Raw genomic sequence first — 14487 nt, forward strand, 5'->3', positions numbered from 1 at the left:
CCTATTGTTGTTATCCCAAACATTGTAGTCAAAAAGTATAGGAGCTTAATTGTAAAGGATAGATAAGACTATTGATCGCTTTGACGTGTTACTTTTAGAATTTTGTTGTCGCTGATATATGTTTTATTGATAATATTCCATCGATGTCCAAATACAAAATACTGATGATTAATTCTATATGAAACAAAATCTAATAAAATCCGAATAATGCAACTAACATATAATAATGATAATTTTGTGCTATTACACCAATATTGCGAACATTGTAAGCCAGAGAGTGTGATAGGTAAGTAAGGATTTGATAGCCACATGAAGAATGGATGTTGTAAAAGATAATCTGCATAGGTTGTGTAGGGCCTAAATTTTGTCTATTATTTCTTGGTTTGCTAAATGAGCGTCCTTCTTACAGCCAGGGTCCTGTTTTTATAACAATTAACACTGAATAATGACAGTCAGAGGAAAGCTTCAGCACCAATAATCCAAAAACAAACGAAGCCATAATGAGAAACTAAGACATTGGTAATCCGACTGTTGCAATGACACCTGCTTTGCCTTAAATATTAATAACCCAAATATCAATTACATATATTAAGTCACATGTAAGGAAAGTTTCTGCTATTACACTGATAATCCAGATATTTAGTCATATGTAAGAACAGTTTGTGTTATTACACTAAAATCCAGATATTGTAGTCACATACGGGCGAACAGTTTGATAAGTGACGCGAATACTGTACAGACAGGAAAAGTATACAAAAACACAAAGAATATGGATTGATTTTTCCCTGATAAATGCTGACGTCAATGTAACTGCCCACAGTCCTTTTCACTTCCAGTTTGAGTAAGGAGGCCTTAACAAAAACGGATGATCGGCTTGAAAATGCATTCAACTCTGAACAACAATAAGCGCATTGCTTAATTACTAATGGAAAGTCTGTTGAAGTTCCAGGAAATACAGAATTGTAGCAGGTTTCAACACAATATCAGTTGCTATAAGGAAGTGTCTATATTAGGTTTCAGACCTTGTTTAAACTTATGATATTGTTCATGGCTATATATCACTTCTTAGGCGAACTTGAATATAACTAAATTGATAGATAGTTTGTTTACACCAGTGCTAACATAAGGTATTGTTGTTTGTAAATTTATCAAAATATGTAAAATTGCAGTTTAGTACGTCCACGTGGCTCGCCACATATTTCTGTCACTGAATAACAGTGCCTCTCGACTTTATAAAATATCGAGTCCTTTTTTTGATGTTAATGGCATATATGGAAGCGTTCCAATGAGTCTATTCAATGTTTTAACGCCATCTGAACATAGTGGAAATACTGTTTTTAAATGTTAAATATAGGAGATTCAGTGTATTTCCCATTACAGTGGGTGAACATTTTTTCTTTGTTTCATGTTCAGTAATCCTAAAACTATATGAGTATTGGTGATGATATTATAAAACTGGCTCATACGGATTTATTGATGTGGAAAAGCGTGGTGTTAGAAAAATCAATTGATAGAAACAACAAATCTAAATATTCAAATTTATTTCCGTGTATTTTAGAGGAACTATAAGACTATAGTTTTGAGTTTATTTCCTTATTAATGTGTAACGTGTATTTCATACAAACAGAACAAAAATTATTCCACATTTTTCTTCAGTTTGTTGTTATTGAAAAAAACCCACTTAAAAATCAAAAAATAAATGTTTGTTTTCTAATTTACTCCAACATTCAATACTATTGATGATGACCAGTCAACGAACTCAAATGAAATGCATGATGTATTTTATTGAAATAATTATCTAATTTGTTCTTTATCAGAAATATAACATGAATTTTACTTAAAACATGCCATAATATAGTACTTAAATCCACTATAAATGATAAACCAATTTCTTTATCCCTTTGTTTGAGTCCTTCATTCACAGTATCAGCATAACACCCAACCCAACATACCAAGGAGTGTCAAAATATAACCGTCAATGTTTATCACTTGTTGTTTCTGTTATAAAAAAGAAATTAGATTTAAAATAAAACTTATACATCTGCATGGATCGTGAAAAAATGATTTGATGGAACAACCGATGATTTCGCAAGACATTCCAGTGGGTTCCGGCTGTTACCATTGGGCAACTGACTAAACAGCGACAGTAAATCAAAAAGTCCCATCCATAAACCGGATATAAAAAAAAAACAAATGAACAACACTTTAGTCCGTTTCACATCTTTTAATTACATTGTAATTTATTTCTTGATCTTTCGAAAATCTCAAACTGGCGTGAACCTACATATTCTCTTTTCGTGACGTCTTGAACGCTGATGAAGGCATGAACACGCCAGAGCTAAACTGCTTATGCAAATGGTTGTCTGTGCATTTGAATGATTTTCAAAACGTAATTCATCAAAACCTATGGTATTCAATATATTACCTAAGAAAAAAAAATGCATGTCAAGATGTTCAACCTTTTATGGCGCATATAACTTAAATGGAACTTATATGAACATTTTTAATTAGGTCAGCTTTTTACTTTAGTTGGTTTCAAAAAATCGGGGTCATGAGTCACACACCCACTATGCTGAATTGCTTATTAACAGAGGACTTTCGTTTTTTAAAACATCTGGGTGCGATGGATTTGCACCTGGACCAATGTAGTGAATATATATATACAAAGTCACTTTAATAAGGCTGAGTTTTGTAAAAAGAAAAACAAAATCTTCAACCTAACACTTTAAAGGAAAATGTATTTAGGATGAGCACAAACATATAACGATATAGAAGCAAAGACCATACAAAGTACACTGGTTTAACAAATTCTTGATACATTTGTAACACACATACATGGCTTGTCTGAGCGTTTCCTCTCTCTCTCTCTCTCTCTCTCTCTCTCTCTCTCTGGTGATATTAGATACGACCAGTTGAGTGGTCGTGTATCCATATATATTTCTCATCGTGTATGATAAATAGACCACATGTATATATATTCAAATAAACGCCATAACAGCGTACAACTTATCTTTAAGTTTTGGAGTAAATAATGTTATACATAATGGCTGCAGCAATGGTGTTACGAACGATTAATACGACAAATTATTTTACATTTGAGTAACGTTATGCATGAATACAACAAATTATTGTAAATGTGAGTAACATGTAGATGATTACAACAAATTATTTTACATCTCCAATCCGATTAAAATGTAGATGAAGTGAAAGGTTAATAAGAATCTAAAAAGACAATTCTTTAGAATATGCCACAAAGAAATCCTTCCTTCCTGACGACAGAGAAAATACAAATATATAGTAAATAATATATATATCCTTTTTACCGAATGACAATAAATAAGTGTACTAATGAAATAAAAGTAATGTTTATATTGCAAAATCAATAACGATGTAGTGTATCTCTATCCAATACTAAATAGAAGGGCGATATATTCTGAATACTTGTGAAGTTGGTACCTCCGACATTTTGTCCATACATGCTATGAATGCGCCACTTCAGCATATTCACAGCCATCCTGTTGACTATTTAACAAGGGTTCCTCACTTTGGTTTTGCTCGGATGAGTTACTGAACTCCACATCGAGGTAAATCAGGCCGTCTTTGTTTTGTTTTCGTGAAGCCTGGAAAAAACAAATGTCAATGTATATAACCTATCATATTAATAAGTCGCGAAGGACAAAGTTTATGCTCCCTTTAAACCCACAAATGTATTTATGACTCTTGCTGAACAATCAATGAGTCTACAAAGGCTATCTTACAGTTTATCCCCCAAAGGCCAAGAGAAAGTAGAGCTATTTCACCAATTACATTATGTTAACTTCTCATTATCATACTAGTAATAAACAATAATGACTTAACGTGTGTTAAGTATGTGCTGTGTGTTCAGTCTTGTACAAATGGAAAATTAAATCGGTATGAAAGAAAACAATATTTAAGTGCGTTCATTGTCACACAGGGCGATCAAAGTAAATACGAGATATACCTCTTGATTCTGATGGTGTTCATGTTCCTGTGGCACCAAAGGTTGTGCAGCTGTAAAATAATATATTTTACTTGTAGAAAGTTTGGAAACATTGAAGAAATTTGCAAAATTGGGTTGTAATTAGCTTACCGTGATACGATATACTATTCATTCAAATCAGAATATAATTCCATACAACTATGGATATCTCATCAATTATAATACTTTGATAATATACTATTCCATCAAACTACATATAATGTACGTTCAGAAGGATCTGAGAATAAGCTACAGTTTAGATCAACTTGGACCCAAAAGAGTGCATATGGACCAATTTTAGACGATTTAGGGGTCTAGATAAAAATCGATAAATTTATATTCTACATAGTAAATCAGAAGATTGGAAATCTGACCAAGGAAAAAATTTGCCCCTCCTAGTTTTATCAGAAAACATGTCTACATATGTATCACGTAAACGTTTCAGACTGTGACGTATCCGATAAAAAGGAAACATGCACGATGAATTTAAAAAAAAAATGAAGATGTATTTTTTTTAGCATTTCCAGCCCCAAAAAGTACCTGCGAAAATTATACTGGTGCAAATTTTATAGTTTTTACGGTATTAAGTTTTACATAATTTCTCTGCAAGGAATCCAAGGCTTACTTTCAAGTGCGGCCTATTTTCAAAGCCGGTATATTTTCAAGATACGTTTGACAGAGGAAATCCAAGGCTTTCTTTTTAAACCGTCCTATTTTCGATTTCGACTTATTATCGAGATTTTAGGGTATGCAACCATTACAAGTTTACAAATACCTTTTGTTGGTTTCTGCACCTGTGCATACATTGACGCCGGATCAACAGTGACGTCATTTGCAAGGTCATCGTCGCCATGATTTTGTACGTCTGAAACACGAAATGAACTTATATAGCTATCCTAAATAACTGAACTTGATTAGTTTTACAATATGGCGTATAATGATTCGAATTATATCATCAATAGGACTGATTGGAGTGGTACGCTAACATGGCTGGGAGTTTTTACGCCGTAGGTGATTTAACAACGGATTATAGAAATTTAAGCGTCAATGTTTGTGTAATCAAGTTGCCAGTGAGATACATTAGATCTTTTGTAGATTTCCATGGAGCTGTAACTGAAGGATCGACATTAAAAGATAACAATAAATCTCCTCAGTCATATTGTATTGTATAAATCCATAATCAATATACGATGGGTGAACAAAATGCCAATTTAAAAATGGTATTTCTAATTTACTAGACATCCAATAATAATGAAAATCAGGACAAAATCACCATCCATGATCCCAATTAAGGTCGATAAAAAGGACAAGGACATATTTAAACAAATAATAGTAGGAACATATGTTTCGAAAGATTAAACCCCCTCAACAACATTCTATTTACATCTAGTGAAATATATCATATATGAATAAGTTAAAACGGATAAATAACTTTGAATCAACTAGCTTACTTATTCCAGCGGTGCAATTTCACCATTCGAACGACATCCTTATTTCCGCTTTTGAAGTCTGGTGTAATTGTTTTACATTCGGATATGTCGGTTTCTGTTTGAACTGATAACACTAGTGTGTATTCTTTATCTCTTGCATTGTTAAACAACTTTCTTCCCTATCACTATGAACATATTTACATTCACAGTTTTTGTTGTGGGCGTACATCTCATTTTCAGAAGCAACTTTATATGCATTACTAAATATGTACACGTTATGAATGACTTAGGTCTGCATTAAATATCAAAGAATTCGCAATGTCATTTTCCGAGATTGTACAAATGTATATTTTGGAATTGTGTATAGTCTACCTAACGTTTGATTTAAAAATTCCTGTTCATAAAAACAATACTGCAATGTTCTTGTCTAGAACAATGTATTCACACACTTGATTCTTTTGTAGCATTTTGACAGAGAGAAGGGTCTTATTCTTCCCTTAAAGGGGACACACACTCAACATGAGACCAGCATTGATACATTGGCCATAAACCAAAACAATACGAGAATAGAAACTTTCCAAATGTACGTTTCTAAAAATCTATCCCTGATGAAGGCAAGTGGTTTCCACCATAGTATTTTCATACATCTATCTGAATACATATATTTCGGTCTGTGGTCTTACCCTTTTTGGGTTTCTGTACGATAGCGTACATGTCTCCGACAGCGGCTGGTTCCTGCCGGTGATCGGGCCTAGCCGCTATTTGGCGTGTCCCATTTGGTCGATTGCTGACTGCTCCTATTTCACTGTACGTGCCGTCTTCGTTTTCGGGTCCGTCCACATGCACTGGAATTGATGAAAATTATTTCTATAATCAAAACCATTCTATACGAAAACGCGGCGTTGCGTCATTGCTTATATTTGCTACATAATAATACATCAGCTCATTAGCCTTTGATGTTGCTATAGAATTTTAACTATAATGACATTAATCCATTTCAAAATACACATTTGGTGTCTTTTTGGATTAATCTTTGGCGATCCTTCAACCAAAGGTGTGACGGATATAATTGTGAGATATACTGTCGGACTACTCACCTATGTGATTTATGTCTTCTCGTCTCAATGTTCTGCCGTTGTTCACTGCAGGGACCGTCTCTGGTTCTGTAAGAAAACATCAGATTATCACTGATTTGGCAATTACTATATTTCAACTTTTATCGTATAATGCAGTGTCAAAAGTCTTTCCGTACTATTACTTTACCTATATTTTCCATGTAATTATATATGTTTTCATTACATTTACTTATTTTTTATTCTCAAAAAGATCTTCTTCGCATGATAATAATATACATATGAAATGAGGTAAATGCAATGAGTAAATGTGTTGGATACGACAGGTGTCAGTGTTGGTACTGCCTGTCCAATATATAGCAACAAAGAATCGTGCATGGAGCCACAGTTCACACAATTCATAATGGATTAGACTCAAGAAACTAATATAACTATGCAAGGAGATGTTATATAATATTTACAAAATCTCGAGATTTTAGTACAATTAGTCGACCTCCAGATGTTAACATAATATTTACTAAATATAAAGATTCTATTTCAATAAGTCGACCTCGAGAAGTATACGTGATATAACTATACAAACTGTGATGTGGCCGCCGTCGTTTCACCACACACACGATCAATACGACAACTAGACCCAGCACCACCACAGAGCAGATGGCAGCCACCGCCACCACCACTGTCGAGGAGTCCCCCTCCGTTCCTCTGCTGGCTGGAGTATCGTTGGTATTTCCCAATGGCTCTGATGTTGTTGTTCGCTTTGTCGAAACGGATGTAATCACTTCAAACAGAGTACATTTACTGAAAATCTACTTATATATATTAGATGTTAATACATAAATTAGAATCAAGAAAATATCCACTGATTCATCAATATGTTACAAAGATAACATAATAATACTTCCAATTTGGGTGACTTTATTTCAAAGACTGGCGAAGTAAATCTACAAATAGGTCAAAAAAAAGATTTTCATATAAAAATACAATATTAAAGCGTTTTCGCATTTGTGTGATATTAAATGTGTGTAGAAATATGAGAATCTTAATTTCATTAACAAATTTTGAACAGATATCAAATAGCATATTCTAAAATAATAACTGATCTCACAAATCTGCTCGTTACCAAAGAGTATAGTTCAAACGATAAGTTAATTTATTAAATATATAACTGACACCCAAAACGTGACCATTATGACGTCACTAATGTTGACGTGGTGACTTCAACTGATCACCGTCAAAATGACTGTTCCATCTTGTGGATTAAATCGGAATAAACGGTTTTCTTGGTCTAGTTAAAATAATGTTAATGCAGACACCCTAAAATGACTTGATAATGTAAATATAATATGGCATCTATGGTCTATATATATGCCAGAGCATTGCAGACAATCATCTCATAATGCGCGCATTTAAAACATGCTAGCACTATATATCAAGTTTCAAGTTTTAATTTATAGGAATTTAAAGCTATATAGCAAGTAGGTCTCTTAAAAACACCAAAAAATTAATTTCCCAACAAGGCAAGAAGCATACGAAAACAAAACAGTGTTATCCAATGAAACATACCGATAGAAGTTTGTGTTGTTGGTAGAGTCGTCGAAGCAGTTGTCGTCACTTGAACGAAACGCGTGTAAAAATGTTATTGTGATGATAAAATATTAACATGATTGAGTACATATGTTGAATTCTTATGAAGGTAATAGAACATTAGATGATTGGGTCTGTATATGTCTAAGGGAACGTACAACTATTAATTGTACAGTATAATCAACATTTAGTAGGAAGAGTAGTCTTTGTTTTTTCTTCATCAATAGCACAATAGAACGGGAACAACATCAAACCTACTAATTCCCCATAACATGTCAGTGCAGTAAGGTGAAAGACCATACGAAACAGAGTGCATATTGGTAGAAACCAAATTGATTTACAGGTCACTTCAGCAAGTAACGTTATGTCGGATGGCCAGTCAAAAGACGGGCATTTAGACAAGATAAGGCTATCATCGTCGTCATTTATCGAATAACAGTACCAATGCGTATAGTGGAACTCTTGCCCATTTTAGTGCTTTATCACTGAAGCATGCTGCCGAAGGCACCAAGCAACAACCCCCAAAAGTATAAATTTGGAAGAGAATGCAACTCAAACTCTGGTATCTTTCCCTCTTATGTAGGAAAACTTTACAAAAATAAATTAAAAAAAAAGATTAAGGAGCGAAACAGAACTACATTACAAAGGGTACAATCTGAAATTTGACCACTCAGGGGCCTTGATTTTGTTACCACGGTAACAAGGCATTTTAAAAATGTTACTATATTATTTGGCATACCTCATAACCCATATATAGCCATTTGTAATTTTCACTTTTATCTGACATGATAGTTTCAACCAAATGATGGCCTTCATTTTGTGAACATTTGGTACAATGGATGACATTTGACATGCATAACTCTTTTATGACTGTTCAGTTCTCGAACAGATTAGATAATTAGTTCATCTATCCCGTCTTTGCATATTGCAGAGTTACCCCACTTGCGGGTAGGTATCTCATAGTAACGTCATTATTTTGTGAGTGAAGCTCACGTCGTTTTCTCTGAAAAGTATGACGTTACGCTCGCAAGCAGATGACGTCACAATCAATACCTACATACAATTCTGTAATATACATATATGGAAATGTCCGTGCCGTAAAGTATCATATATGTAAAATTACCAGTTTGTCAATTTACGTCAAACGGTATTTAAGTGAAAGACACATTGGATACCTTATGTTCAATTTTGTGTTAGATCTAGAGTAATCACTTTAAAGCTATGCTTTATTTTATCTTGAACCATAAATGTATACACTACATATATTTAAATTAAATTGTTTGAGAGGTTATAATGAGTATATGATGAATATATCTGAAATTAATGTGAAAGTGGTGGAAGTTTGTGTTGAAATATAGAATATTATGTTCGAATATGGAAATTGATGTGAGAGTTCTTCTGTGAAAGGGAAACATTGTTATTTACATGTCTATTGAATATACATATATATACTAAATAGATATAGAATACAACATCTTCTGATGAGCAGCGAAGCTGCGAAAGCGCAAGAGATTGCAGACCTTTTTTTAAAAATATATATATATATATAAGTAGTGATCGTATGAGAAAGATTTTTGAAAACCATACAATTTTGCAAAGTAAAAGACAACCTAAAAATTTAAAACAAATGTTGACAAGTTCCAGGTTCAATAAATCTATTGCTGACCCCGTGGTGTCGAAATGTAAGATACCTAGATGCGGTACATGTCCAATTATTATTGAATGTAGTACATATGTTTTTAAAAATGGCTTGCATTTTACTGTAAAAGCAAACATGAATTGCAAATCGAAGTGTGTGATATATGCTATAATTTGTTCTCGTTGTGGTGATTTTTTACATCGGCCAAACTAGTAATGAACTTAGAACACGTATGACTGTTCATAGGCAACAAACAAGAACGGATTATCTACGTTATTTGAATGTCAATAAGCATGTTCATGATTGTGCAGGTGATCAATTTAATGTTATACCTTTATATCAATTACATTCTTCAGACTCTGTTTTGTTGGAAAACAAAGAAAATCAACTTATAAAAATATTAAAACCAACTCTCAATAGGCCATAATAGAAAATGGCGCAACTTCATATTATTGTAATGTAAACGTGTGTACCTTGTGACGTCACGCTATTTGTGATGTCATTAATTTGTTCTTTGAAAAATAAACATTTCTACTCCTGAAGAGCCATCATGAAATGGTGAATGTACAAGAGGAAAGTCGTTGACTTTTATTTTTGATATATTCAGCTCTACATGGACACGTACTTTTTTTGGTTTATATATATATATATATATATATATATATTTAAAGACAAATAAAAAAACATATTTTCATTGTTGCTGTGTTTTCAATATCCATATAAGCGACATAGGTTTTCCCATTTTAAAAAGAAATTGCTCTACATTTACTTGCAGACAAACGCAGATGGAAATGATAGTCCAAAATTATCTTCACAATGCGTCTGTAAACGTTCTCAGCAGTTCCCCTTGATTACTCTTGGAAATCCTTTGTTGGTCTTTTTATGATATAACAAATAGTCACGGTCACGGAGTTATTTTCTTTCCATTCTTATTCTGATATGGAAATCATAAAAAGAGCAAATCGTAGCGATAAAACATAGCAGCTTAGCATTAAATACTTTAAGGTGTCTTACCTTTAGAAACATTCAAATTCCTGACGGAGGCACAGTCACCACTACATATAAGGGAGGAAGCACCTCTAATCGTTATCAGCATAGGCGAGGGCGTTAGCGGAGCATCATAGTAAGCTCTACCTGATCGAAACCAAAACCTAGGGCCACATCCCTCTCCAAAGTCTGACCACGTGAGATAGTGTCCAGTCCCGTTTTTTTTAATTTCTACGTTTTGAGCACATGGTTCTAAAAAGAAAAGAAAATTAACTTTACCACAAGCGTATGCCTATTAGAATAATAGATATTTTCAACTTCGTCGATGATGTCAAAGAAGTCTAAAGAAATATTTGATAAATAAAATAATTCCATCTTGCTTGCATCAATGTGTTTAGATTTATCGTTACGTTGCCACATGAAAACGCACAAATGACGGCGCCATCTGAATCTGCTACATTTGCATTCGTTTGTACAAGATAATATACGATAATACAAGAAAAAGTACTACTAGAGGAAAAAACCATCACAATGGCAATATGGCTCTTTTTTGTCATTCGAGCCATGTGAGCAAAAACGTGAACTTAGTATATTGCATTAAGCCGATTATATCGTTTATCTTACAAGTTACAAAACAATTTACGAGTCAACAGTAAGGTTAGTTATAATGCATACACACTTTTGATCACTCAACTGCTCCAAAAATGTTATATATAGACATGCAACATATCACTAATTTAATGATATTTATGTTTTTCTATCAACAATTTATGTTGACCACAGCAATGTTTTGGCAGAACCCTTCATAGACCCTTAGAAACTGACCGCATGAATACCAATACAATATGGCATATCAGCGACACCTAAGTAACACGTAATTTCGAATGGGAGTGATAGTTTATTTGTTTGTTTGATTAACCAATGTCCTATTACAGCCAGGGTCATGCTCGGGCGGCCTCCCATGTATGTTGTGTATGGCGTGTCTGAAGTGCGATTTACGTGTTTCGGGAGATTGTGATATGCTTGTGTTACGTCTTCTTGTATACAGCGAAACACGTTTACAACGATTTCGTGGTTATAACGTAGCAATGTTCATTCGATGTGAATGTTCTTATAATATTAACTAAATAGCCAGTTACTGACCCCTATAAAGACAAAGAGGGTCAGCAAGATTTATAATTGTTAATCACATAAATGCATGGCTTCCAATTCACAACTCAAAATGTTTTGAGCCCCAATTTTCAAACTAAGAGTAGCTAGCCCGAGCCTCCTTTACTTCTTACTGACCCTCTATGCCTTCCGTCACTTCAATACAGACGAAAAGGTTCGACGCCATTCAAGTGTATAGGATTCTTAAAGATATTGACAATTCAGGGAAGGATATATTTGATATTGTGGAAAACAACAGGACAAGGGGAAGCAACTCCAAAATCAGGCAACAACACTCTAGGTTGAACTGCAGAAAAAGACTTCTTTGGTGTCCGAGTTATTAAAGACTGAAATAGCTTACCAAATGACGTGTCAAATGCACCATCATTGAACATCTTCAAGTAAAGGCTTACAATCACTGGAGAGGTATAGATATCAAATTCTTCCCTAACTGCTGTTGATACAGAACAAGTGACTTTTTTAAATGAAGAAGTTCAACAGAAACAATTCAGATTAATAAGTGGAAATGTGAACTTGCAAGGTGTGTTTTTATTTGTTTTAACCATCTTAAAGACCTTAGCGATTTTAAACAATTGCGCATGCGCAACCCTGAACGCATTGATGAAGAAAATGTCAGGTGGTCAAGAAGCTTACAGCTTAAACAGATCGAGGATCTGGTATATCATGTATATAGGGGGTCTGTAACTGGCTATACCATTGGTTTGTTTCATAAGGTCTTTGTTACTTATTTGTTTTGTCAAGAATCTGAAATCAAACAATCGCCTCTTTTAATATAATTCATAAGTGTCATGAGCCTACATATTTATTGATGTATTTCTTTTCGGAATCTATAAATAGACTGTTTAAGGAACCTTCAGAACAAGTAATAAATAATTTATAAATTAACAGTAATTTCGAGATTCCTTGTGCACAGTAACTTAGGCCTTCCTCAATACGACGCAAGACTGGTTGTATATTGGAAGCATCACAAAGTGACACATCCATCTAACATTTAACATCATCTCAATGATCCTCTCTGCATTCTCTCTGAGATAATCACTTAGTTAAGCCGATAAATTGATTGTAGAGTGAAGACGATCTTTAGGTTCTATGAACCCCTCCATTTATTTATAATCATTTGTTTTTAATTAGAAAGAAAAGATAAAATCCAAAATTTTAGTCGCTCGTTTACCATCATGCAATATGGGCAGCAGGTAACGCCTTACATGGCGAGCACGGGGGATAGAACAACACATACTTGTTTATTCCGAGTAATTTCCTGCCACCGGAGCACCCATGCTACCATGGAGAGAAGAATATGAATGAAATCAACAAATTTAGCAAACAAAACGGCTGTGCAAACGACGAAAAAAACCGCTCTTGATATGAGAAACCTTAGTAAATATAATTACGCTTAGTTGCATACTTGTTTGTTTGTTTGATTATTTTAACGTCCTATGAACAGCTATGATCATGTAAGGAAGGCCTCCTATGTATGCAGTGTGTAGTACGTCTGACGTGCAGGGTGCGTGTTTTGGGAGATTGCGGTATGTTTGTGTTGTGTCTTCTTGTATAGTGGAACTGTTGCCCTTTTTGTTGTGCTATATCACTGACTCATGCCGCCGAAGACACCAAGCAACATAACCCACATTATACTGACAATGGGCGAACCAGTCGTCCTTCTCCCTGTATGCTGAACTCTAAGCAGGAGTAGAAACAACCACTTTTATAGACTTTGGTGTGTTTCTGCCAGGGGACAGAACCCAGAGCCTACCTCACATAGGCGAGCACTCAACAAAAGACCAAAAGTGAGGCGGTGTCAAGGGAGACGTTAGGAAGAACAAAGTCGGTTAGGAAAAAGAGAAAAGATAAGATCTTAAATTAAGTTACCTTTTACGATCATGCAATAGGGGCAGCAGGTACAATTCTAACGTCCTACCTGCATGGCAGTAGTATTTGCATACATACCTCCGCTATCTCCCGATGAATTGTTGATGAAGGAAATCCAAAGAACACCTATAAAGCATATTGATGTTATTCTAAACATTGTAGTCACTGGGTGTGATTCAAAAGGATAATCTATAGACCTCTCTGATGTGTTATTTGTAGTCGCTGAAATATATTCTATTGATGATGTTTCATCGATGTCCTATGCCCCCATGCATAAGAAAGATAAAAGGACATTTTCAAATAACGAAGCCATTTTCGAACATTTTTCTAATACATTGTTAATCCGACAACCGTAAAGAAATCAGGTGTGTCAATAACACTGAAAATCGAAATATCAATTCAAGCTTAAGACAGATGATCCAAACAGTAAACAAAAAAGAAAACAGTGGACATGTCTGGACAATTCGTGCTATTACACAGATAATCCAGGCATTATATTCACATGTGAAGATAGTTCGTACTATTACACAAACAATCAAGATGTTGTAATCATATGTGTAGTTAGTTCGTGCTGTTACACCGGTAATCCAGATATTGTAGTCACAAGGGAGGATACTTCCTGCTATAATATCGGTAATCCAGATATTGTAGCCACACGGGATGATAGTTCTTGCTAAAACACCGGTAATCCAGATATTGTAGCCACACGGGATGATAGTTCTTGCTAAAACA

At 34.3% G+C, this 14487-nt stretch overlaps 1 protein-coding gene across 2 annotated transcripts; it reads right to left on the minus strand.

Annotated features, from left to right (window-relative positions):
* Positions 1-2696: 2696 nt before the first annotated feature.
* Positions 2697-14086, minus strand: LOC138321136 (uncharacterized). Of its 2 annotated transcripts, XM_069264578.1 has the most exons (9): positions 13834-14086; positions 10744-10968; positions 8070-8117; positions 7087-7284; positions 6528-6593; positions 6114-6275; positions 4776-4865; positions 3983-4032; positions 2697-3620 (listed from the first exon to the last, which is right to left on the minus strand). In XM_069264578.1, the coding sequence occupies exons 1-9, from the start codon at positions 13910-13912 to the stop codon at positions 3480-3482; spliced, it is 1059 nt and encodes a 352-aa protein (XP_069120679.1). In that variant the 5' UTR covers positions 13913-14086; the 3' UTR covers positions 2697-3479. The 2 variants fall into 2 exon arrangements, with proteins under 2 accessions (XP_069120679.1, XP_069120680.1); XM_069264579.1 differs by lacking the exon at positions 8070-8117.
* Positions 14087-14487: the final 401 nt, after the last annotated feature.

The sequence above is a fragment of the Argopecten irradians genome, chromosome 4 (genome assembly GCF_041381155.1).
Source record: "Argopecten irradians isolate NY chromosome 4, Ai_NY, whole genome shotgun sequence".
NCBI lineage: Eukaryota > Metazoa > Mollusca > Bivalvia > Pectinida > Pectinidae > Argopecten > Argopecten irradians.

Coding starts and splice junctions, on each gene's coding strand:
- LOC138321136 (XM_069264578.1), bottom strand. CDS start 13,912: ATGTTTAGAATAACATCAATATGCTTTATAGGTGTTCTTTGGATTTCC. Junction 6,594..7,086: donor ACGACGGCGGCCACATCACA/GTTTGTATAGTT, acceptor GTTTTCTTACAG/AACCAGAGACGGTCCCTGCA. Junction 4,866..6,113: donor CGTACAGAAACCCAAAAAGG/GTAAGACCACAG, acceptor TTCGTGTTTCAG/ACGTACAAAATCATGGCGAC.